General features: G+C 42.4%; 1 protein-coding gene across 9 annotated transcripts in view; it reads right to left on the bottom strand.

The window, feature by feature from the left end:
• Window positions 1–2,091: 2,091 nt before the first annotated feature.
• Window positions 2,092–24,847, bottom strand: part of LOC100380867 (eukaryotic translation initiation factor 4B) — a 43,080-nt gene continuing 20,324 nt past the window's right edge. For 4 of the 9 annotated variants that reach the window (XM_045705064.1, XM_014167976.2, XM_014167977.2 and 1 more), the window contains exons 11-15: window positions 17,576–17,816; window positions 17,364–17,398; window positions 16,045–16,174; window positions 14,082–14,154; window positions 2,092–2,453 (exon numbers count right to left, since the gene is read on the bottom strand). In XM_045705064.1, coding sequence (XP_045561020.1) covers window positions 2,373–2,453; window positions 14,082–14,154; window positions 16,045–16,174; window positions 17,364–17,398; window positions 17,576–17,816 — 560 coding nt within the window. In that variant the 3' untranslated portion in view covers window positions 2,092–2,372. The remainder of the gene's footprint in view (window positions 2,454–14,081; window positions 14,155–16,044; window positions 16,175–17,363; window positions 17,399–17,575; window positions 17,817–24,847) is intronic. The other 5 variants (XM_014167979.2, XM_014167981.2, XM_014167983.2 and 2 more) reach the window with 5 other exon arrangements.

Raw genomic sequence — 24,847 nt, 5'->3', positions numbered from 1 at the left:
CAAACAATACAATTAAATAGTACCACAATTGGAATACAATACATAAGAATGGAGCTATATACAGGGTGTACCAGATCAATGTTCAGGTGTACAAGGTTTTTGAGGTAGTTATGTACATGAAGGCAGGGTAAAGGGACTAGGAATCAGGATAGATCATAATACAAGTAAAATAAAGGACAGAGTAGCAGCAGCATAGTGTGTTGGTGTTGTGTATGTGAGGAGCTTTTGCATTAGTGTCAGTGCAGTGTGTGAGTGAGTATATAGTGTGTGTATATATAGTCTTGTGAATGTGGATAGAGTCAGGTCAGTGCAGATAATTAAAATGGTTACCCAGACTATTTAGCAGTCTATTGCCTTGGGAATAGAAGCTGTCTCGGAGCCTGTTGGTCCAAGAGCTGATGCTCTGGTACCGTTTGCCACACTGTAGTCTATGGCTTGGGTGGCTGGAGTCTTTGGCAATTTTTCTGGCCTTCCTCTGACACCGCCTGATATGGAGGTCCTGGATGGCAGGGAGCTTGGCACCAGTGATGCACTTCTGTAGTGTTTTGCAGTCAAGGGTGGTGCATTTGCCATACCAAGCGGTGATGCAGCCAGTCAAGATGCTCTTGATGGTGCAGTTGTAGAACTTTGAGGATCCACAAGGCCCATGTCAAATATTTTCAACCTCTTGAGAGGGACTCTCGTGGCCTTTTCGTGACTGTGCGGTCCATGTTAAGTCCTTAGGGATGTCAACGCCAAGAAACTTGAAGCTCTCGTCCTGCTCCACTACAGCCCTGTCGATGTGGATGGGGGCATGCTCTCCCCTCAAAATTGTAGTCCACAATCAGCTCATTGGTCATACTGACATTGAGGGAGAGCTTGTTGTCCTGGCACAACACTGCCAAGTCTCTGACCTCCTCCCTTAAAGCTCCCATCGATGTCGGTGTTCAGGTCTACCACCACGTCAGCAAACTTGGTGTTGGAGTTGTGGGTGAATAGGGAGTACAGGAGGGGACTAAGCACACACCCCGGAGGGGTCCACATGGTGGTTGTGTTGTGGCCTACCCTTATCACCTGGAGCCAGCCCGTCAGTGGGGATCTGATAGGTCGTCTCTGAATATATTGCTAATTATTACACTGCTGCTACTCTGTCATCTATGCATAGTCACTTTAATAACTCTACCTACATGTACATATTACCTCGATTAACCTGTGCCCCTGCACATTGACTCTGTACCGGTACCACGTATATAGCCTTGCTACTGATATTTTACTGCTGCTATTTAATTATTTGTTACTTATTTTCTACTTAACTGCATTGTTGGTTATGGGCTTGTAAGTAAGCATTTCACCTGTTGTATTCAGCATGTAACAAATAAAATTAGATTTTGAATAAGAATTTCCAAGCTACTTCCCAAAAAACTGTCAACCACCTTCCCAGTACATCTCAATAGATCAGTAGCACTGCTTGCTGGCTAAAGTTCTGTCCTACACTAGTAGTACCAGCTTCAGACTTCAAACATTTCTCAAAGGTAGACTTTCATTGGGTGCGCTCTTTTGCAGCGGATGTCTGGTTATTAGCTGAGTTGGCACTCGATTTGTAATTTAGTAGTCTGGTGGCAAATGCCGATTTCCCCACTCACAACAGACCAGCTAGGCGGGGTGGAGTAAAAAAAAAAGTTTTTAAACGCTTGTGGTAGAGAACTTCTGATCATTAAGAAACAGAACCGCCACAAAACAATGCTTGATCAGCCAATTTTTCCTGATCTGTCGTCTTTTAGTTAGTGACGGCATTCACCGCCCCGCGCTCTACAGTACTCAATGACAATGGCCAACTCTGCCTTCACTTACGTAGTTCAGTGTCCGCCGGCGGGGCAAAATAAGCACCCCCCCCCCCATTGAGAACGATGTCATGAGTATTGGCTGGACCAATCGGCTAGTATACTTTTAACCTAGTCAGCCAGCTGTCAGGTAAATAAAACACTGCCTTTTTAACTGCACATGAGATTTAATAGGTCAGGCTGACAAGCAAGCATCCAGTAACCAACTCTTCATCCTTTTCCACTGGGGAGAAGGATGGAGCCCAACTCATACCATCACAAATGTAAACAATTTGTTTTTACCCCACTTTTTTTATTTATTACAATTAATTCAATTTTCCATATTTTCTTGTGTCGACTATTCCTTTCCTTTTCCATTTTAAAACAAGTCAGTATATGACTATTCTTTTTAGAAACTGAAAAGTCCTGAAAAGGGGAAGGAGGGTTACGAGTAAGGAAAGTAGGTAGAAGTGATGACCTCCCAGGTGCCTCTACACCAGGTGAGGAGACTTTCATATTTAATGTGAGATTCTTTCATTGGCTGGATCTTCTTTTCACTCCCCCGCTCTCGCTTTATTCTACGCTGTCCTCTGCGTCGTCTCCTTGCTCGCTGTCCATTAGCAAAGCGGCGTATTTACTGGCTGAGCTGAATTTCTGAAAAAAAAAAAAAAAGATCAGATCAGGAGAGATCCTAACATTGCTCATTTGTACAAAAAATGTCCTTAGTTATGTATTTACATGGTACAGTGCTACTACAGGTAACGGGTCAAACACTTAAATACTATGTCACAATGTGCACCTAAACTGCACATTGTATTATAAAAAATAAAAAGATTTAAGTGAGAAGTATTTGCGCCTTTATATTACTGTTTTCACCCACAGAACTGTCACTGACTGGATATTTTTTGTTTGTAGCACCATTCTCGGTAAACTATAGACACAGTATTGCGCGAAAAGGCCAGAAGACAGGCCGTTCCTGACAAACTGGCACCGACGACCATACCACGCTCAGTCGCATGTTTTGCCCATTCTAACGTTCATCCGAACAGTAACTGAATGAGTTGATGCCCGTCTGCCTGCTTTATATAGCAAGCCATGGCCACAGAATCCACAAGGTGTCGAAAGCATTCCACAAGGATGCTGGCCCATGTTAATTCCCACAGTTATAAAGTTGGCTGATGTCCTTTGGGTGGTAGATCATTCTTGATACACAGTGAAACTGGAGAGCGTGAAAAACCCAGCAGCGTTGCAGTTCTTGACAACCCGGTGCGCCTGTCATCGACCATACCCGGTTCAAAGGCACTTAAATACTTTCTTGCCCATTCACCCTCTGAATGGCACACGTACATAATCTGTCTCTCAATTGTTTCAAGGCCTAAAAATCTTTCATCTACACCGATTGAAGTAGATTTAAGTGACATTAATAAAAGGGATCACAGCTTTCACCTGGTCAGTCATGGAAAGAGCAGATGTTCATGTTTAATACACTCAGACATACACTGCTCCAAAAAAATAAAGGTTACACTAAAATAACATCCTAGATCTGAATGAAATAATCTTATGAAATACTTTTTTCTTTACATAGTTGAATGTGCTGACAACAAAATCACACAAAAATAATCAATGGAAATCCAATTTATCAACCCATTGATGTCTGGATTTGGAGTCACACTCAAAATTAAAGTGGAAAACCACACTACAGGCTGATCCAACTTTGATGTAATGTCCTTAAAACAAGTCAAAATGAGGCTCAGTAGTGTGTGTGGCCTCCACGTGCCTGTATGACCTCCCTACAATGCCTGGGCATGCTCCTGATGAGGTGGCGGATGGTCTCCTGAGGGATCTCCTCCCAGACCTGGACTAAAGCATCCGCCAACTCCTGGACAGTCTGTGGTGCAACGTGTTGGTGGATGGAGCGAGACATGATGTCCCAGATGTGCTCAATTGGATTCAGGTCTGGGGAACGGGCGGGCCAGTCCATAGCATCAATGCCTTCCTCTTGCAGGAACTGCTGACACACTCCAGCCACATGAGGTCTAGCATTGTCTTGCATTAGGAGGAACCCAGGGCCAACCGCACCAGCATATGGTCTCACAAGGGGTCTGAGGATCTCATCTCGATACCTAATGGCAGTCAGGCTACCTCTGGCGAGCACATGGAGGGCTGTGCGGCCCCCCAAAGAAATGCCACCCCACACCATGACTGACCCACCGCCAAACCGGTCATGCTGGAGGATGTAGCAGGCAGCAGAACGTTCTCCACGGCGTCTCCAGACTCTGTCACGTCTGTCATATGTGCTCAGTGTGAACCTGCTTTCATCTGTGAAGAGCACAGGGCGCCAGTGGCTAATTTGCCAATCTTGGTGTTCTCTGGCAAATGCCAAACGTCCTGCACGGTGTTGGGCTGTAAGCACAACCCCCACCTGTGGACGTTGGGCCCTCATACTACCCTCATGGAGTCTGTTTCTGACTGTTTGAGCAGACACATGCACATTTGTGGCCTGCTGGAGGTCATTTTGCAGGGCTCTGGCAGTGCTCCTCCTTGCACAAAGGCGGAGGTAGCGGTCCTGCTGCTGGGTTGTTGCCCTCCTACGGCCTCCTCCACGTCTCCTGATGTACTGGCCTGTCTCCTGGTAGCGCCTCCATGCTCTGGACACTACGCTGACAGACACAGCAAACCTTGCCACAGCTCGCATTGATGTGCCATCCTGGATGAGCTGCACTACCTGAGCCACTTGTGTGGGTTGTAGACTCCGTCTCATGCTACCACTAGAGTGAAAGCACCGCCAGCATTCAAAAGTGACCAAAACATCAGCCAGGAAGCATAGGAACTGAGAAGTAGTCTGTGGTCACCACCTGCAGAACCACTCCTTTTTTGGGGGGGGTCTTGCTAATTGCCTATAATTTCCACTTGTTGTCTATTCCATTTGCACAACAGCATGTGAAATGTATTGTCAATCAGTGTTGCTTCCTAAGTGGACAGTTTGATTTCCCAGAAGTGTGATTGACTTGGAGTTACATTGTGTTGTTTAAGTGTTCCCTTTATTTTTTTTTAGCAGTGTATACACACACACACACACCACACACTACCAGTCAAAAGTTGACACCTACTCATTCCTTTACTATTTTCTACATTGTAGAATGGTGAAGACATCAAAACTATGGAATCCTGTAGTAACCAAAAAAAAAGTGTTAAACAAATCAAAATATATTTTACATATATTTGAGATTCTTCAAAGTAGCCACTCTTTGCCTTTGACAGCTTTGCACACTCTTGGCATTTTCACAACCAGCTTCATGAGGAATGCTTTTCCAAAAGTCTTGAAGGACTTCCCACATATGCTGAGCACTTGTTGGCTGCTTTTCCTTCACTCTAACTCATCCCAAACCATCTCAATTGGGTTGAGGTCGGGCGATTGTGGAGACCAGGACATCTGATACAGCACTCCATCGCACTCCTTGGTCAAACAGCCCTTAGACAGCCTGGAGGTGTGTTGGGTCATTGTCCTGTTGAAAAACAAATAACAGTCCCACTAAGTGCACACCAGGTGGGATGGTGTATCGCTGCAGAATAATGTGGTAACTATGCTGGTTAAGTGTGCATTGAATTATGAATCAAATCTGACAGTGTAACCAGCGAAACACCCCTACGCCATCAAACTTCCTCCTCCAGGCTTCATAGTCTGAACCACATGCGGAGATCATCCGTTCACCTACTCGGTGTCTCAAAAAGATACGGCGGTTGGAACCAAAAATCTCAAATTTTAACTACTCAGACCAAAGGACAGACTTCCACCGGTCTAATTTACATTTCTCGTGTTTCTTGGCCCACGCAAGTCTTCGCTGCAATTCGACCATGAAGGCCTGATTCACAGTCTCCTCCGAACAGTTGATGTTGAGATGGTGTCTGCTACTATTTATTTGGGTTGCAATCTGAGGTGCAGTTACTCATGAGAGCCAGATTCAGAGGGCTTGCTGGTCTCTGAGACTGCACTTGAAGAAACTTTCAAAGTTCTTGAAATTAAAAGAAATCTTGGGGGGGGGAAGAACTCAGCTCCATCATTCATTGAACAGATGGAAATATCAGTTGGTTTTGTGATGAATAAGCTAACTACTTTATTTTTTCATTGGCAAGATTTGCAAACTTAGGCATGACATGCCAGAAACAAACACTAACACATCCAAGTTTATCTGACCAAATTATGAAAGACAAGCATTATAATTTTGAATTCTGTAAAGTGAGCATGTCTATCAACATGACAAGCCACTGGGGTCTGACAACTTGGATGGAAAAGTTAGTTTCAGAGTGAGTGGCAAGGAATAAGTTAGTCAATCTCTCCTGGCTCAAAGTGGAGGAGAGATTGACTTCATCACTACTTTTATTTATATGGAGGTATTGACATGTTGAATACGCCGAGCTGTCTGTTTGAACTACTGGTGCAGAGCACGGGCACCCATGCATACTCCCCAAGACGTCTCTTCACAATTGCCAAGTCCAGAACAAATTACGGGAGGCGCACAGTACTACGTAGAGCCATGACTACATGGAACTCTATTCCACATCAAGAAACTGATGAAAGCAGTTTAAAAAAAAAAACACCTTATGGAACCAGGGACTGCGAAACAACAAACACATGCATACACACACGATAACATATGCATATAATTATTGGCTTTGGATAGAAAACACCCTAAAGTTTCTAAAACTGTTTGAATGGTGTCTGAGTATAACAGAACTCATATGGCAGGCCAAAACCTGAGAAGATTCCATGCAGGAAGTGGCCTGTCTGAGAAGTAGTGTTTCATCTTGGCTCTTTTTATTGAAGACTGAGGATCTTTGCAATAATGTGACACTTCCTACGGCTCCCATAGGCTCTCAGAGCCCGGGAAAAAGCTGAACTATATCGAGGCAGGCTCTGGCTGAAACACTATCGCTTTTGGCAAGTGGCCGCTCAGAGTACTATGGGCTTAGGCGCGTGCCCGAGTCGACCGAATGCTTTCTTTTCTTTTGTCTGTTTACCTAAACGCAGATTCCCGGTCGGAATATTATCGCTTTTTTATGAGAAAAATGGCATAAAAATGGATTTTAAACAGCGGTTGAAATGCTTCGAAGTACGGTAATGGAATATTTAGATTTTTTTTGTCACGAATTGCGCCATGTTCGCCACCCTTATTTACCCTTTCGGATAGTGTCTTGAACGCACGAACAAAACGCCGCTGTTTGGATATAACGATGGATTATTTTGGACCAAACCAACATTTGTTATTGAAGTAGAAGTCCTGGGAGTGCATTCTGACGAAGACAGCAAAGGTAATAACATTTTTCTTATAGTAAATCTGACTTTGGTGAATGCTAAACTTGCTGGGTGTCTAAATAGCTAGCCCTGTGATGCCGGGCTATCTACTGAGAATATTGCAAAATGTGCTTTCACCGAAAAGCTATTTTAAAATCGGACATATCGAGTGAAAGAGGAGTTCTGTATCTATAATTCTTAAAATAATTATGCTTTTTGTTAACGTTTATCGTGAGTAATTTTGTAAATTCACCGGCAGTGTTCGGTGGGACCGTTTTACGTGTGGATTAATTGTCGGAGTAGAGGACCTTCTGCATTTCAGGTAAAATAACTCAATGTTTATATCCCAAGACAAATTAGCTAGCAACAGCAAGCTAGCTAGCTAAATAGGACAAATTAGATAGCAAGTGCAAGCTAGCTAGCTAAATGTTTAATGACCTGTCCCCAAATTAATGTAATTGTTTCAGAGTTTGTTTTGATATTTTAACCTGCGTGTCGTGATCGTGTTTGGTGTGGGGGACAAAATAAATGTATGCATGATGGCGCACACGCACAGCCAGTTTGGGTTCCGTGTGAGCCACCTCAATATTTGCAGCCATAGTATCTAATTTTAAGTTAAGATTTGAATAGAGAACGCTAAGCCGAGAGCAGCACGACCTTTCTTTCGATCTATCAGTATCGACACATGCTCTAACGACACACTTATTGAAAGTTCTCCCTACGTGGCGTTTTGGGAAATATTAGTTCTTCGAAAGTTATATTAACGATGCATCGTTAAAAAAAACACTAGAGTTCCATCGCTATCAGGAAACTGGGCCCTGGCTATTACTTCAGACATGGCTATATGCATTCATGCAAAACATGGAGTCTATCTTTAAAGAGGGGAGGTGAATATCAACAGCTGCTTTACCTTAAGCACATACCAGTTCCTGTAAGTGACTCAAAGTAACTTAATCATTTGGCTGAGTGCAATTGGAAAGTTTTGTTTACTTGTTGATGGCTACTTCCCACTAAGGGGACCTACACCAACGTCTTTTGGCTGTCTTTTTAAGTCCTGCCCGGATGTCAATTTTTGGTGCGGTCCGGACCGGCCTTGATTCCCCCCCCCCCAAAAAAAACACTTCGATACAAGTACATTTTTGCAACAGGTTAGGGAGAGCATTTTAGCCAACTCTTTCCCTAACCTTAAGCAAATTCTCCTAACCTACTGCGTAAGTTAAAAAAATTAATTAAAAAAAAGGTCTTAGCTGTATCGAAGCAGCGTATTTAGGGAATCTCGTCCACGGATGTTGATTTTAGTTCTGTACCAAATCTGAACCAATCATAGACGTCTAATGATTGTTTCAAATTTGGTCTGGTAAGCACAGTACAGGTAATCAAACTTCTCCATGGGGATCGCAGGCCGTTCCATGTAATTGATCTATTCCAGAGCTAGCACTCCTGAGTCAACTAATTCTCAACCTCTTGAATGACTATATCAGAGCTAAAGAAAAATTGTGAAATGTCTGGGGTTCCCCGAGGAGAGGTTTGAAAACCCCTGCAGTAGAGCAAAAAAAGTTGGTATTAGTATTTCAAATATTTATTCAGAAACAAAAATATACCTGATTTCAACATCCGGAAAATAAGCTTTTGTAACTTCAGGAAAATACATATTTTAAACTTTGTCTGAAAATGTAATTCGTACTGGGTTCAGATTTCTGGGGGCACACTGAACTGTAACTTGACAAGGTTGATTGGACTCCCGAGTGGTTAGAGGAGTCACCACAGACCCTAGTTTAATTTCAGGTTGTATCAGAACTAGCCGTGATTGGGAGTCCCATAGGGCAGCGGCACAATTGGCCCAGTGTCGTCCGGGTTAGGGTTTGGCCATCATCATAAATAATTTGTTCTTAACTGACATGCCTAGTTAAATAAAATCGGTTAATACCGTTTGAATCAAAGTTTGTCCTAAGAAAATTGCATGGAAAGAGTGTGTACTGAATTAACGCATCATAAGTTAAGGGCTGGAATTTGTCCTGGATGCTAGAGCAGCAACGTGTCGGTGTTGATCTAGCTAATTAAGTAGCTAGCATGTGTACACTCACAGCAATGCACAGCCAATGGGCTACTTGCATGTGCATTGGCCGGGTTTAGATTCAACATAGCTAACCGTTTCTTCGCAAGACCATTCGTTTTAAAATCAGCTAGTTTGTGTTATTGGCTTATCTTGGTTGAGGAAATGTAGGCTCGCAAGCAGTGTTTCTGCTGAACCTGACAATCTGGCTGCACACGTAGGCATCTAGCCAGCTTGACTATCATGCCGGAGTTAGTAGATGAGCATGCCCATTGAATGTATTATAAGTTAGCAGCATGGCAGTTTATCAAAGTTTGGTGTTGACTATGCACTTTACTTAGTTAGCTATGCTTTATGGAAAGTAGCTACTGAATTTGAAGTCAACATTGGTACAGTCTTGTTGGCTTATAGCTACTGGCTAGCTAACTGGCTGTAATAGCAGCAAAGGACGTTTGCCATCTTGTTTGTGCTCTGATTTACAGTGCCTTCGGAAAGTATTCAGACCCATTGACATTCCACATTTTGTTATGTTACAGCTTCATTCTAAAATGGATTAAATAAAATAAATCCTCAGCAATCTACACACAATACTCCATTATGACGAAGTGAAGAGATTTAGTAATTTTGCCAAATTAATAAAAAAACAATACCTTAAATTAGAATTCAGACCTTGCGCTATGAGACTCGAAATTGAGTTCAGGTGCATCCTGTTTCCATTTATCGTCCTTGAGATGGTTCCACAACTTGATTGGAGTCCACCTGTGGTCATTTCAATTGATTGGACATGGATTTGGAAAGGCACACACCTGTCTATATAAAGGTCCCACAGTTGACAGTGCATGTCAGAGCAAAAACCAAGCCATGAGGTCGATGGAATTGTCCGTAGAACTCCGAGACAGGATTGTGTTGAGGCACAGATCTGGGGAAGGGTACCAAAACATTTCTGCAGCATTGAAGGTCCAATAACACAATGGCCTCCATTCTTAAATAGGTTGGAACCACCAAGACTCTTCCTAGAGCTGGCTGCTTGGCCAAACTGAGCAAATCAGGGAACAAGGGCCTTGGTCAGGGAGGTGACCAAGAACCCGATGGTCATTCTGACAGAGCTCTAGAGTTACTCTGTGGAGATGGGAGAACCTTCCAGAAGGACAACCATCTCCGCAGCACTCCACTAAATCAGGCATTTCTGGTAGAGTGGCCAGACGGAAGCCACTCAGTAAAAAGGCACATGACAGCCTGCTTGGAGTTTGCCAAAAGGCACCTAAATACTTTCTGACAATGAGAAACAGATTCTCTGGTCTGATGAAACCAAGATTAAACTCTGGCCTGAATGTCAAGCATAAAATCTGGAGGAAACCTGGCACCATCCCTACGGTGAAGCATGGTGGTGGCAGCATCATGCTGTGGGGATATTTTTCAGCGGCAGGGATTAGGAGACAAGCCAGGACCGAGGCAAAGATAAACAGAGAAAAATACAGAGATCCGTCATGAAAATCTGCTCCAGACCTCAGAGAAGGTTCACCTTCCAACCGGACAACGACCCTACAGTGGCTTGCGAAAGTATTCACCCCCCTTGGCATTTTTCCTGTTTGGTTGCATTACAACCAGAATTACAATTAAAAAAATTGGGGGGGGGGGGGGGGTATCATTTGATTTACACAACATGCCTACCAATTTGAAAATGCAAAATATTGTCTATTGTGAGACAAACAAGAAATAAGACAAAAAAAAAAAAAAACGGAAAACTTGTGTGCCTAACTATTCAACCCCCCCAAAGTTAATACTTTGTAGAGCTACCTTTTGCAGCAATTACAGCTGCAAGTCTCTTGGGGTATGCATCTAAGCTTGGCACATCTAGCCACTGGGATTTTTGCCCATTCTTCAAGGCAAAACTGCTCCAGCTCCTTCAAGTTCGATGGGTTCCGCTGGTGTACAGCAATCTTTAAGTCATACAACAGATTCTCAATTGGATTGAGGTCTGGGCTTTGACTAAGCCATTCCAAGACGTTTAAATGTTTTCCCTTAAACCACTCGAGTGTTGCTTTAGCAGTATGCTTAGGGTCATTGTCCTGCTGGAAGGTGAACCTCCGTCCCAGTCTCAAATCTCTGGAAGACTGAAACAGGTTTCCATCAGTAATTTCCCTGTATTTAGCGCTATGCATCATTCCTTCAATTCTGACCAGTTTCCCAGTCCCTGCCAATGAAAAACATCCCCACAGCATGATGCTGCCACCACCATGCTTCACTGTGGGGATGATGTTCTCAGGGGTGATGAGGTGTTGGGTTTGCGCCAGACATAGCGTTTTCCTTGATGGCTAAATTTTAGTCTCATCTGACCAGAGTACCTTCTTCCATATGTTTGGGGAGTCTCCCGCATGCCTTTTGGCAAAACGTGTTCGCTTATTTTTATATTTAAGCAATGGCTTTTTTTCAGGCAACTCTTCCGTAAAGGCCAGCTCTGTGGAGTGTATGGCTTAAAGTGGTCCTATGGACAGAAACTCCAATCTCTGCTGTGAAGCTTTGCAGCTCCTTCAGGGTTAACTTTGTTGCCTCTGATTAATGACCTCCTTGCCTGGTCTGTGAGTTTTGGTGGGCAGCCTTCTCTTGGCAGGGTTGTGGTGACATGTTTTTCCAATTTTTAATAATGGATTTTTGGTGGCTCCGTGGGATGTTCAAAGTTTTGGATATTTTTTATAACCCAACCCCGATCTGTACTTCTCCGCAACTTTGTCCCTGACCTATTTGGAAAGCTCCTTGGTGTTGCAAACCCTGGGGCCTTTCAGAACACACACACACACACACACACTGAGATCATGTGACACTTAAATAAAGTCCACCTGTGTGCAATCCAACTATGTGACTTCTGAAGGTAAATTGGTTGCACCAGATCTTATTTAGGGGCTTCATAGCAAAGGGGGTGAATACATAAGCACGCACCACTTTTTCATTCTTCTCCCCAACTTGGACTGTGTTGTGTATGTCCATTACATATAATCCAAATAAAAATCAATTTCAATTACAGGTTGTAATGCAACAAAATAGGAAAAACGCCAAGGGGGATGAATACTTTTGCAAGGCACTAAGCACACAACCAAGACAACGCAAGTGTAGCTTCGGGACAAGTCTCTGAATGTCCTTGAGGCCCAGCCAGAGCTTGGACTTGAACCCAAAGGAACATCTCTGGAGACCTGAAAATATCTGTGCAGCAACGCTCCCCATCCACCCAACAGAGCTTGAGAGGATCTGCAGAGAAGAATGGGAGAAACTCCCAAATACAATTGTGCAAAGCTTGTAGCGTCATACCCAAGAAGACTCGAGGATGTAGTCGCTGTCAAAGGTGCTTCAACAAAGTACTGAGTAAAGAGCCCGAATACTTACATAAAATTAAATATGAGCAAACATTTCTTAAAGCCTGTTTTTGCTTTGTCATTATGGGGTATTCTGTGTAGATTTATGAGGGGGAAAAAAAACAATGTAATCAATTTTAGAATAACTTAACAAAATGTAGAAAAACTCAAGGGTTCTGAATACTTCGCAAAGGCACTGAACAAAAATATAAAACCAAACATGCAACAATTTTAAAGATTTTACTGGGTTAGTTCATAAGGAAATCAGTCAATTCAAATTAATGCATTAGGACCTAATCTATAGATTGCACATGATTGGGAATACAGATATGCATCCGTTTGTCACAGATACAGTACCTTAAATGAAAAAGGTAGGGGCATTGATCAGAAAACCAATCAGTATCTGGTGTGACATCTCCTTCACACAGAGTTGATCAGGCTGTTGATTTTGGCCTGTGGAATGTTGTCCCACTCCTCTTCAATGGCTGTGGGAAGTTTATGGATATTGGTGGAAACGGGAATACGTTGTTGTGCACGTTAATCCCAGAGCAGCCCAAACATGCTCAATGGGTGACATGCCTGGTGAGTATGCAAGCTATGGAAGAACTGGAACATTTTTAGCTTCCAGGAATTGTGGATCTCGTCACGGTATCTCTGCATTCAAATTGCCATTGTGTTTGTTGTCCTTCGTTTGTGTCTGCCCATACCATAACCACAACCACAGAGCACTCCGTTCACAACGTTGACGTCAGCAAACCGCTAACCCACACAACGCCATACACATGGTCTGTGATTGTGAGGCCATTTGGACAAACTGCCAAATTCTCTAAAATGACATTGTGGCGGCTTATGGTAGAGAAAAAAAGGGTAGCATATAATTGGTTCTTAAATGGACAGAAATGAGCACGAGAGAAATTAGATATTTAAACTGTTTCACCTACTAACAGTCAATCCCAATTGTCACTTTATGGACGCTATAACCTCATTTTTATCCGATGTCTAGAATTTGAGCTAGGTATGCACAGAAAATACTCAGTCAATTGCTAATGACCCTGTTAAAGTCATCCAGTATGTGGTTCTCGGTAAAGGCTGGAACGACTCAGGACGAGAGGCAGGGAGTGTGTTGTGTATCGCCAATCAAGTTGATTGGCTTATATATGATGGTTGGGAGATTTTAATAACATTGAGCTTTAACCAATGCCTATCGCCCCCACAATAATATGTATGGATAACTATTTATATAAATATCAGTAAACTTTTCATTAAGCGGGACCCATGTTTTTCCCTGGTGTGAATTTTGAAATAAAATCCAAAAAGACAAACAAAGACTGAGGAAAAAGCTGCCGACATTGAGGGATACTCTAAAAGGATGGTACCATGGGCAGTTTCAGTATAACATTGAAGCCAATGTGACAAGATTATGGGGTAAAAGACTGAAGACAGTTTGGGGGACAGGTTCAGTGAAAGACCAGATTGTTCAGGGGGAGTTTCAGGTTTTGAAAACTGAACGACAGTGTGTGGGAGTTTGAGGAAAATCCAAATCCACAATGGGGTGGGTCAAGAGCACTTGATGTGACACCAGGACTCACGGGAGTTGGGGACTCTTCGTATTTCTTTGGCTCTGGTGCTGGTCTTGAGTCCCGGTCTCTTCTGTTATCCTTTCTACAATCAGAATAAACACTAAGTTAAACTTCACTGTCCAGCTAAGTCTTGAGGGTCAGAGCCTGTGAGTGCACTAGCACACCGTTCAACACCAAATAATTCCCAGTCAAATTGATCCAATATAATCCACTCATAACTGTGGATTAGAAGACTAATAGTATTCACACCCTCACAATCTCTCGTATAACCTCTAAAGGCTGGTTAACAGTTAGTCATCAATAGGAGTGTTTACTCCGGTCTTCAAGTATGCTACCCCAAACATGACACATTTCTGGTATACCCCCACACAAGCTTGCCTACTCAACTAATGATCAAGCTCAGGTGTGATTGTATGGGGCTTGATAAAAAAATGTGTTATGTTAAGGAAAGGAATCGAGGATCACTGCCTAACATCGGTGTGAAAAAAACATGGTTCTATACACAACCTAAACCACTTCCATCCAGTTTAAAGAGGAACTATTGCGAAAAGAAAATGTAATGTGTGATGACATATGCAAGAAACACCCACATCTAGGTCATGCCTGCAAGACACAAATTGTTTTTTTTAAGGCAAATATCAGCCAGTATTTTAACCAGGGATATTTTGGGTCATGGAATTAGCTAGCTAAACAGTTATTTTATTCCCTAAAACTAATCAGTTCAGTTATTACAGTTATCATAACAAGGAACTACAACCTTTGGGAGCAGGTAATAATTCTATGCCAGGGGTCTCCAACCTTTTCTAGCATGAGAGCTACTTAAAAAAAAGTCACAAGGTAGCTTTCAAATAGGCACATTCTCCTCTCCCCTGTAACTCACCTGCAACTCCTCCCCAGGTCCTTAGTGTACAAGAGAAAGTAGCACACTAAGTTCTGCCAATATACTTGGTAAAACAATGTTTGTTTTAACCAACTCTAAGGGGGGCCCCATAAAATGTGATTTTCCCCTAAATTGTTTAATATTCTCAAATTAAGTTCGATCAAATTCTGGTTTTCAATTTTTGGGGGGGATTTTCACTCAATTTGTTGTTCATAGAGAAACAACAAAATTGGATGTTCAGAGTACATGTCCATGCTTTAATCACATCAGATTTATTTTTAAATGTAGCTCGGATTTTGTATTTTTCTTTTGTTCAATTCCCCTTTAATTGCACATCTAGCGACTGAGTAATGTGCCATCTAATTTGCCGGTCTAGCGATGGTTTTGTTCTGCTGCTGCTCATGTCATAACAACGTTTGCAAATAAATAGATAAATGTACTTACTAACATTTAATTGAGAAAGTATGTGTCAACCCACAAGGCAGATATCACAGAGTGACAAACGTGTGCACCACACAGACAGGGGCAATATTGCTGGAAATTAATTGGCAGATAGTTTTGGCTAGTTGGGAGCTTGGGGTGTCTAACACTTGTGAGATTTGCTAATGAAAGTTTGCAGTGGAACACGTGAAAATTGCATGTACTTTCAAAATTGTTTGGCAAGCTACTCATTAGGTGGGCTGCGAGCTACTGTAAGAGACCCCTGTTCTGTAGTCGCATCAATTTTTTGGGTCAATATTTACATAATACAGTCAACATTTGTGACATGATGTTCAAATCCTCCAAACTATCATTTTGTGCTTTTGTAGTGGAGGTAAGCGAGTCCTAATGCTGTGCCGTCACGTTTGGGAGAGCCAAGAAATTACAGCTTGCATCCGTAATATCCTCACTGAGGAGAGTATTGGGCCCTAGTGAAGGCACTTCCACTAGGCTAGCAAGCACTTAACCTAATAACAATAGTGGCAATTGCATTGCTTTTAACTTTCTAAATTTTTAACAGTTGACGTACCGACCATAAACCAGCCTTTAGAGGTGCCCTGGCTGCAATACCCTCCCTGCCTGTTCCACTAATGCCGCTCGTTTTTGGCTGACCTGTCTTCCTCCCTTCGTCGATCTCTGTTGGCCCCTTCTCCTCGGCCCCGCCCTGCTCCAGGCCCCGCAGCCCCCCCTCTCCCCCGTGGGGGGCCCCGGTCCCGACGCACACCGTCCACTTTATTCTCGTCTGGAAGGGAGAGCCCAAACAGTGAGGATGGAGGGGTTTGGGTGGCTGGAACTCCACTTAAGGCTGCATTCCACACTGCCTCTGGCCCAGGGTTGCATTCAAGATCGTAACATTTGCAGTTACGCAAAACATGTATTGTCAAATGGGAGGTTCACACTTCTAACTTCTGTGATCTTGAATACAACCCAGGCCTAGGGAACCCATTTTCCTTAATGGCCGCAGGGTCTGCTGCTTTTACTGACTGACAACCTTCACCTGATTTATAAACCATATCCATTAAAAAATGAATAATCTTACCTCATTTCCCAGGAGCTAACCACATATTAATGGCAAAATCTGTCAAGATCTTGACAACATCAGGGTCATGTTCAGGAGGCACAAACGAGAACTTTCAAAACATTTTATGGGAATGGGTGTTGAAGGTTGAACATGAGGTGTTTGGTGCCTACCGAGCACAACCCTGGGAAAGAATCAGACACTGCACCCATACAGGATCAAGGGTTCCCCACTAACTTTACACCAGAGCTGCCCAGTTTGGATCCTGCTGCCTCCTCTCTCCTGGGTTTTATACCAACTGATAATTCAGTAAATTAGAGTTGGATTCCAATACTTCAAAGTTGCTTCTGATGTCCCATCACAATCAGTTTGAAATAATTTTGTGAAGTACTGGAGGGCAAGGTAGTTGGGATCTTCCATATTGCTTTTTGCCAACCCTTCAGACCAATGCTTTACAGTTGCAATATGGAGTCCTGAGATAGCTAGCCAATGAAACAGGCAAGAGAACCAACAGGAGAGATTATCCAGGACCATAATTGGGCAGTGCTACACTATTTTGATCCATGTTAGTCAAGTTGTGGCCTCGTCCCAATCCACCCAATCTCCCCTGCTTTAGCTAAATCACCAAACCCAGAGAAAGTGGAAACAATCAATCATTTCCTTTTAGAATGTGATGTTAGATATCACAATCCAGCAGTCATTCAAGAGCGAGGGGGTGAATAAAACCCCTAAAGTGTCAGTAACACTCACGCTTGACTTCAGAGCAAAATCTCTTAATCTGAGAGTAGGACCGAAAGGCCTAGTTGGTCCACTCTGGGATTAGATTAGGACAAAGTCTCCATTACAGCTTATTTGCAATGAACCACTAACAAAAACACACAAGCACAAGTTCTTTGCAGTCCGAGTGCCTTACCCCTTCCAGATCCTCTTTCATCTGCAGAACTTGAGCTGAAAGAGACCGGACATTCAGACCTTTAGCTAACTCGCTTGCAAAGCAAAAAGTCCAAGGATTTTTTCCCCCTCAGTCACTACAATACAGGCTTTTGGTAATGATGTGACAAATTGGCCACACCGTTATCCACAGATGCTATACAATATCCAAGACGGATAAGAACATGTTCTAACCTCAGTTTGGGACATGCCGCGTCACTGGGGGAGACAGGGGTGGACCCTGCGCTCACCGCAGGGCGCTTGGCCCAGGCATTCTCCTTGGGTGGTGGTGCGGGCATCACCTTGAGGGGCTCCTTGGAGGAAGATGTGGAAGAGTTGGCGGAAGTAGGGCGAGCTCCGGGAGAGGGAGGGTCATCCTCCTTACCACTGAATACTTCATTCTCAACCGATCGCTCGCTCTCTCTGCGCCGCGAGACTGGACAAAAGAGGGTGAGATGTCAGTATTAAAACTGACTGTTTGGGTTGTCTCGGGTGTAAAAGGGGCTACCTCTGCTCCTCTCCTTTAACTCGTATAGGAAACAAAATCGCAAAAAAGGAATACACATTATATTCACCCATGCTGTCTTTTTAGTTCGGTGCAGACGGAAGAGGAAAGGAAGGCATACACACGGTAACAGTCGGAAGAAGTCATTCAAGGGTTTCTCTTTATTTTTACTATTTTCTACATTGTAGAATAGTGAAGACATCAAAACTATGAAATAACACATATGGAATCATATAGTAACCAAAAACGTGTTAAAATCAAAATATATTTAATGAGATTATTCAAAGTAGCCACCCTTTGCCTTGATGACAGCTTTGCACACTCAGCGTTCTCTCAACCAGCTTCATGAGGTAGTCACCTGGAATGCATTTCAATTAACAGGTACGCCTTGTTAAAAGCACATTTTTGGAATTTCTTTAATTCTTAACCTGTTAGGGCTAGGGGGCAGTATTGACACGGCCGGATAAAAAAACGTACCCGATTTAATCTGGTTACTACTCCTGCCCAGTAACTAGAATTGGCATTTAATTATTGGCTTTGGATAGAAAACACTCCAAAGTTTCTAAAACTGTTTGAATGGTGTCTGTGAGTATAACAGAACTCAAATGGCAGGCCAAAACCTGAGAAGATTACATGCAGGAAGTGGCCTGTCTGACAATTTCTTCCCCTTCTTGATTATCTCTATCCATTACAGAGGATCTCTGCTGTTACGTGACACTTCCTACGGCTCCCATGGGCTCTCAGAAGGCGGCAAAAAGCTGAATCGTGGCTTTGCAGGCTCTGGCTGAAAAAAAGTAGCGCGTTTGGGTAGTGGCTGGTTACAGTACTGTGAGACTCAGGTGCGTGCCCGCGTCGACCGAATGCTTTGTTTTCTTTCCTCTGTTTACCTAAACGCAGATTCCCGGTCGGAATATTATCGCTTTTTTACGAGAAAAATGGCATAAAAATGGATTTTAAACAGCGGTTGACATGCTTCGAAGTACGGTAATGGAATATTTAGAAAATTTGTCACGAATTGCGCCATGCTCGTGGCCCTTATTTACACTTCGGATAGTGTCTTGAACGCACGAACAAAACGCCGCTGTTTGGATAGAACGATGGATTATTTTGGACCAAACCAACATTTGTTATTGAAGTAGCAGTCCTGGGAGTGCATTCTGACGAAGACAACAAAGGTAATCAAACTTTTGTAATAGTAAATCGGAGTTTGGTCAGGGCTAAACTTGGTCGGTGTCTAAATGGCTAGCCGTGATGGCTGGGCTATCTACTCAGATTATTGCAAAATGTGCTTTCACCGAAAAGCTATTTTAAAATCGGACATATCGAGTGCATAGAGGAGTTCTGTATCTATAATTCTTAAAATAATAATGTTTTTTGTGAACGTTTATCGTGAATAATTTAGTAAATTCACTGGAGGTTTGCTAGTATGCTAGTTCTGAACGTCACATGCTAATGTAAAAAAGCTGGTTTTTGATATAAATATGAACTTGATTGAACAAAACATGCATGCATTGTATAACAATGTCCTCGGGTTGTCATCTGATGAAGATCAAAGGTTAGTGCTGCATTTAGCTGTCTTCTGGGTTTTTGTGACATTATATGCTAGCTTGAAAAATGGGTGATTATTTCTGGCTGGGTACTCTGCTGACAATCTAATTTTTTGCTTTCGTTGTAAAGCCTTTTTGAAATCGGGCAGTGTGGTTAGATTAACGAGAGTCTTGTCTTTAAAATGGTGTAAAATAGTCATATGTTTGAGAAATTGAAGTAATAGCATTTCTAAGGTATTTGAAAATCGCGCCACGGGATTACACTGGCTGTTGCGTAGGCGGGACGATTTCGTCCCGCCTAGCCCAGAGAGGTTAAAATGGGACAGAGTGCATAGAGGAGTTCTGTATCTATAATTCTTTAAATAATTGTTATTCTTTTTGTGAACGTTTACCGTGAGTAATTTAGTAAATTCACCGGCAGTGTTCGGTGGGAATGCTAGTCACATGCCAGTCACATGCTAATGTAAAAAGCTGGTTTTTGATATAAATATGAACTTGATTGAACAAAACATGCATGTATTGTATAACATAATGTCCTAGGGTTGTCATCTGATGAAGATCAAAAGGTTAGGGCTACATTTAGCTGTGGTTTGGGTTTATGTGACATTATATGCTAGCTTGAAAAATGGGTGTCTATTTCTGGCTGTGTACTCTGCTAACTTAATCTAATGTTTTGCTTTCGTTGTAAAGCCTTCTTGAAATCGGACAGTGTGGTTAGATTACCGAGAGTCTTGTCTTTAAAATGGTGTAAAATAGTCATATGTTTGAAAAATTGAAGTTTTTGCATTTTTGAGGAATTTGAATAACGCGCCACGGGATTACACTGGCTGTTGAGTAGGTGGGACTAGCCCATAGAGGTTAATGCGTTTGAGCCAATCAGTTGTGTTGTGACAAGGTAGGGGTGGTATACAGAAAACCCTATATTTTGGCAAGAACAGCTCAAATAAGCAAAGAGAAATGACAGTCCATAATTACTTTAAGACATGAATGTCAGTCAATACGGATTTTGAAAGTTTCTTCATGTGCAGTCACAAAAACCATCAAGCGCTATGATGAAACTGGCTCTCATGAGGACCGCCAAAGGAAAAGACCCAGAGTTACCTCTGCTGCAGAGGATAGGTCCATTAGTTACCAGCCTCAAATCAGCAACTCAGACTGCAGCCCAAATAAATGTAAGACATCTCAACTAGGGATGCACCGATATGACATTTTTGGCAGATAGTGATATTTTCCTTGCCAAAAAACCTGATACATAAAGTTAGCAGCCTTAAGCATTCTAGTACAGTTAAATAGTTGAAACACACTGACCAAAAAGTTGCCATTTACGTATGTCCCCATTACCAGTAAAACAATCAAAACCTATTTCTTTCACTTGCTGTGCGGTTTTGTTGTTAACTTCTCTAGGCTAGGGGGCGGTATTTTCACATCTAGATGAAGTGTGCTTAAAGTAAAGTGCCCGCTACTCAGGCCCAGAAGCTAGGATATGCATATTATTAGTAGATTTGGACAGAAAACACTGAAGTTTCTAAAATTGTTTGAATGATGTCTGAGTATAACAGAACTTATTTGGCAGGCGAAACCCCGAGGACAAACCATCCAGGATTTATTTATTTATTTTGAGTCACTCTTTTCAATGGGCTTTCAATGGGAATCTAGAATTCTAAGGCAGTTGCTTGCAGTTCCTATCGCTTCCACTGGATGTTATCAGTCTTTAGAAATTGGTTGATGTTTTTCCTTTGTGTAACGAAGAAGTAGCCCTGTTCAGAACGAGGGTCAAGTGAAGTGTACTGTTGTGGTTGAGGCACGTGACCTGAAAGCACGCTCCACTTTGTTTTCCTCCGGTATTGAACACAGTTTATCCCATCTTAAATTTTATTGATTATTTACGCAAAAAAATACCTAAAGTTGTATTAGGAAAGTTGTTTGAAATGTTTGGACAAAGATAACAGGTAACTCATGAGATATTTTGTAGTCATGTTGCACGAGTTGGAACCGGTGTTCTTCTGGATCAAACGTGCCAAATAAATGGACATTTTGGATATATAACGACAGAATAAATCGAACAATGGGACCATTTGTGATGTTTATGGGACAAATTGGAGTGCCAACAAGAAGCTCGTCAAAGGTAAGGCATGAATTATATCTTTATTTCTGAGTTGTGTCGCGCCTGGCGGGTTGAATTATGATTGTGTGTTTGTTTGGTGGGGTGCTATCCTCAGATAATCGCATGGCTTGCTTTCGCCGTAAAGCCTTTTTGAAATCTGACACATTGGCTGGATTAACAAGTGTAGCTATAAATTTGGTTGCATGTGTGATTTCATGAAAGTTTAATATTTATAGTAATTTCATTTGAATTTGGTGCTCTGCCATTTCACCGGATGTTGTCAAATCGATCACGTTAACGGGATTTGAGCCATAAGAAGTTGATTTGTTCAGTCGTTTCATTCTCAACCAGGATTTTAAACGTGGCAACCAGTGAAGTTTCAGCTGTCTGTGGCCTCTTCTGTCGTGGGTCCTCGGTGCGCACCATCACTGTGTCCGTTTCCATCTTGTCCAGCTGTGTAAGTTTTCACGTAAACCAGATTTCATGTCTGCATCAAAGTAGCGGTCCTTGTACCTAGCATGGTGGCAACACAGTAGAGAGTCAGAGAGAATGTCATCAAATCGCTTGTTCACAGCCTCTAGTAGAGTACTTTTGCAAGTTAACCCTACGGTCTGTGTCGGCAGTTTTATTGATCAGACGCTTCAGCGCCATGACAGAGGGTATCACGTCTGCTTCAGACACAGTTGATGAGCTTATTTCTCGAGTCAGTTGTTCGAATGGAGCGTGTTCATGTTTTCAATGAGAGTCCACTGGTTTGTACTGATTGTTGCAGATAACTCCATCTGCGTACACGCCAAGCACTTTATATTCCAGCAGGCTCTCCATCATGTAAAAAGTACTGTTCCATCTGGTAGAAACATCTTGCTTAACCTGTTGGGTCTAGGGGGCAGCATTTGCACGTCTGGATAAAAAAAATGTACCCGATTTAATCTGGTTACTAATCCTACCCAGTAACTAGAATATGCATATACTTATTATATATGGATAGAAAACACTCTAAAGTTTCCAAAACTGTTTGAATGGTGTCTGTGAGTATAACAGAACTCATTTGGCAGGCAAAACCCTGAGACATTTTCTGACAGGAAGTGGATACCTGATGTGTTGTATTGACTTTAAACCTATCCCATTGAAAAACACAGGGGTTTAGGAATATTTTGGCACTTCCTATTGCTTCCACTAGATGTCACCAGCCTTTACAAAGTGTTTTGAGTCTTCTGGAGGGAGATCTGACCGAACAAGAGCCATGGAACGGTGATGTCCCATTAGACACCTGGCGCTACTTCATGTTGGGTACCCTCGTTCCAATACGTTATAAAAGACTATGCATTCGTCCACCTTGAATATTATTCATGTTCTGGTTAAAAAAGGCCCTAATGATTTATGCTATACAACGTTTGACATGTTTGAACGAACGGAAATATATTTTTTCCCCTCGTTCATGACGAGAAGTCCGGCTGGCTTACATCATGTGCTAACGAGACGGAGATTTTTGGACATAAATGATGAGCTTTTTTGAACAAAACTACATTCGTTATGGACCTGTGATACCTGGAAGTGACATCTGATGAAGAGAATCAAAGGTAATGGATTATTTACATAGTATTTTCGATTTTAGATCTCCCCAACATGACGTCTAGTCTGTATCGCAACGCCGTATTTTTCTGGGCACAGTGCTCAGATTATTGCAAAGTGTGATTTCCCAGTAAGGTTATTTTTAAATCTGGCAAGTTGATTGCGTTCAAAAGATGTAAATCTATAATTCTTTAAATGACAATATAATATTTTACCAATGTTTTCTAATTTTAATTATTTAATTTGTGACGCTGACTTGACTGCCGGTTATTGGAGGGAAACGATTTCCTCAACATCAATGCCATAGTAAAACGCTGTTTTTGTATATAAATATCAACTTGATAGAACTAAAAATGCATGCATTGTCTAACATAATGTCCTAGGAGTGTCATCTGATGGAGATTGTAAAAGGTTAGTGTATCATTTTAGCTGGTTTTATGGTTTTGGTGACCCTGTCTTTGACTTGACAAAACATTACACACAACTCTTGTAAATGTACTGTCCTAACATACTCTAAATTTATGCTTTCGCCGTAAAACCTTTTTGAAATCGTAAAACGTGGTTAGATTAAGGAGATGTTTATCTTTCAAATGGTGTAACATAGTTGTATTTTTGAAAAATTTGAATTTTGACATTTATTTGGATTCAAATTTGCCGCTCTTGAAATGCACCTGCTGTTGATGGAGTGCACCACGGGTGGCACGCTAGCGTCCCACCTAGCCCCAAGAGGTTAAGCCTATTAGTTCTCACTCCAAGATGCTCCAGTATTGCTTGCAGGCAGCTGTATGCTAGCTGTGAGTGTTTAAAATGACCCACTATCTTCCTACCTGTTGCCACTGTCAGATATGCCGCGTTGGGCCAAAACATTCGTTTATAGCCAGTTGTAGCGTGTGTGCCATGCATGGCAAACTGGAGACTCCGCATTCTTCCAAAGCCTTTGTCATGTGACGTGCATTATCACATACCACAACGTGTAGTTTATTCTTGGGGATTTTCCAAGTTTGAAACATGTTCTCAAATGCCATTGAAAAGGCAGCAGCCGTATGAGAACCAGCACATCTTTGAGCATGCAATACGGCTTTCCTCAGTACAAAATCCTCATCGACCCACTGTGCTGTCAGACTCAGTATGCTCATGGGGCTGACGTCGCTGGTCCAAATAGTTAGTCGTGAAGCTAATATCAGTGACGCCCTTAGCAAGTAGCTAATGGATAAGCGTTTCAACAATACTGTGCAACTCCAGGTGGGGCAACATCTGAAAAATAGCACCTACTTAGTGTCATTACGTCATGTACCTACGTTATATAGGTATGCACGTCAGCTTTGACATCCGTTTTGCATATCGGTGTTAAACTAGACATCGGGCCGATACCGATGTTGGCATTTATAGCTAATATGTTTACCGAGATATCATGTACCCCTAATCTCAAAGTCAACTGTTCAGAGGAGACTGTGTGAATCAGGTGTTCATGGTCAAATTGCTGAGAAGAAACCACTACTGAAGGACACCAATAAGAAGACTTGCTTGGGCCAAGAAACATGAGCAATGTACATTAGACCAGTGGATCTCTGTCCTTTGGTCTGATGAGTCCAAATTTGAGATATTTGGTTCCAACCGCCATGCCTTTGTGAGACGCAGAGAAGGTGATCGTCGCATGTGTGGTTCACACCGCGAAGCATGGAGGTGATGGTGTGATGGTGCTTTGCTGGTGACACTGTTATTTATTTAGAATTCAAGGC

This window comes from Salmo salar, chromosome ssa22 (genome assembly GCF_905237065.1).
Source record: "Salmo salar chromosome ssa22, Ssal_v3.1, whole genome shotgun sequence".
NCBI classification, from domain to species: domain Eukaryota; kingdom Metazoa; phylum Chordata; class Actinopteri; order Salmoniformes; family Salmonidae; genus Salmo; species Salmo salar.
This window is presented reverse-complemented; position numbering and strand designations above follow the sequence as displayed.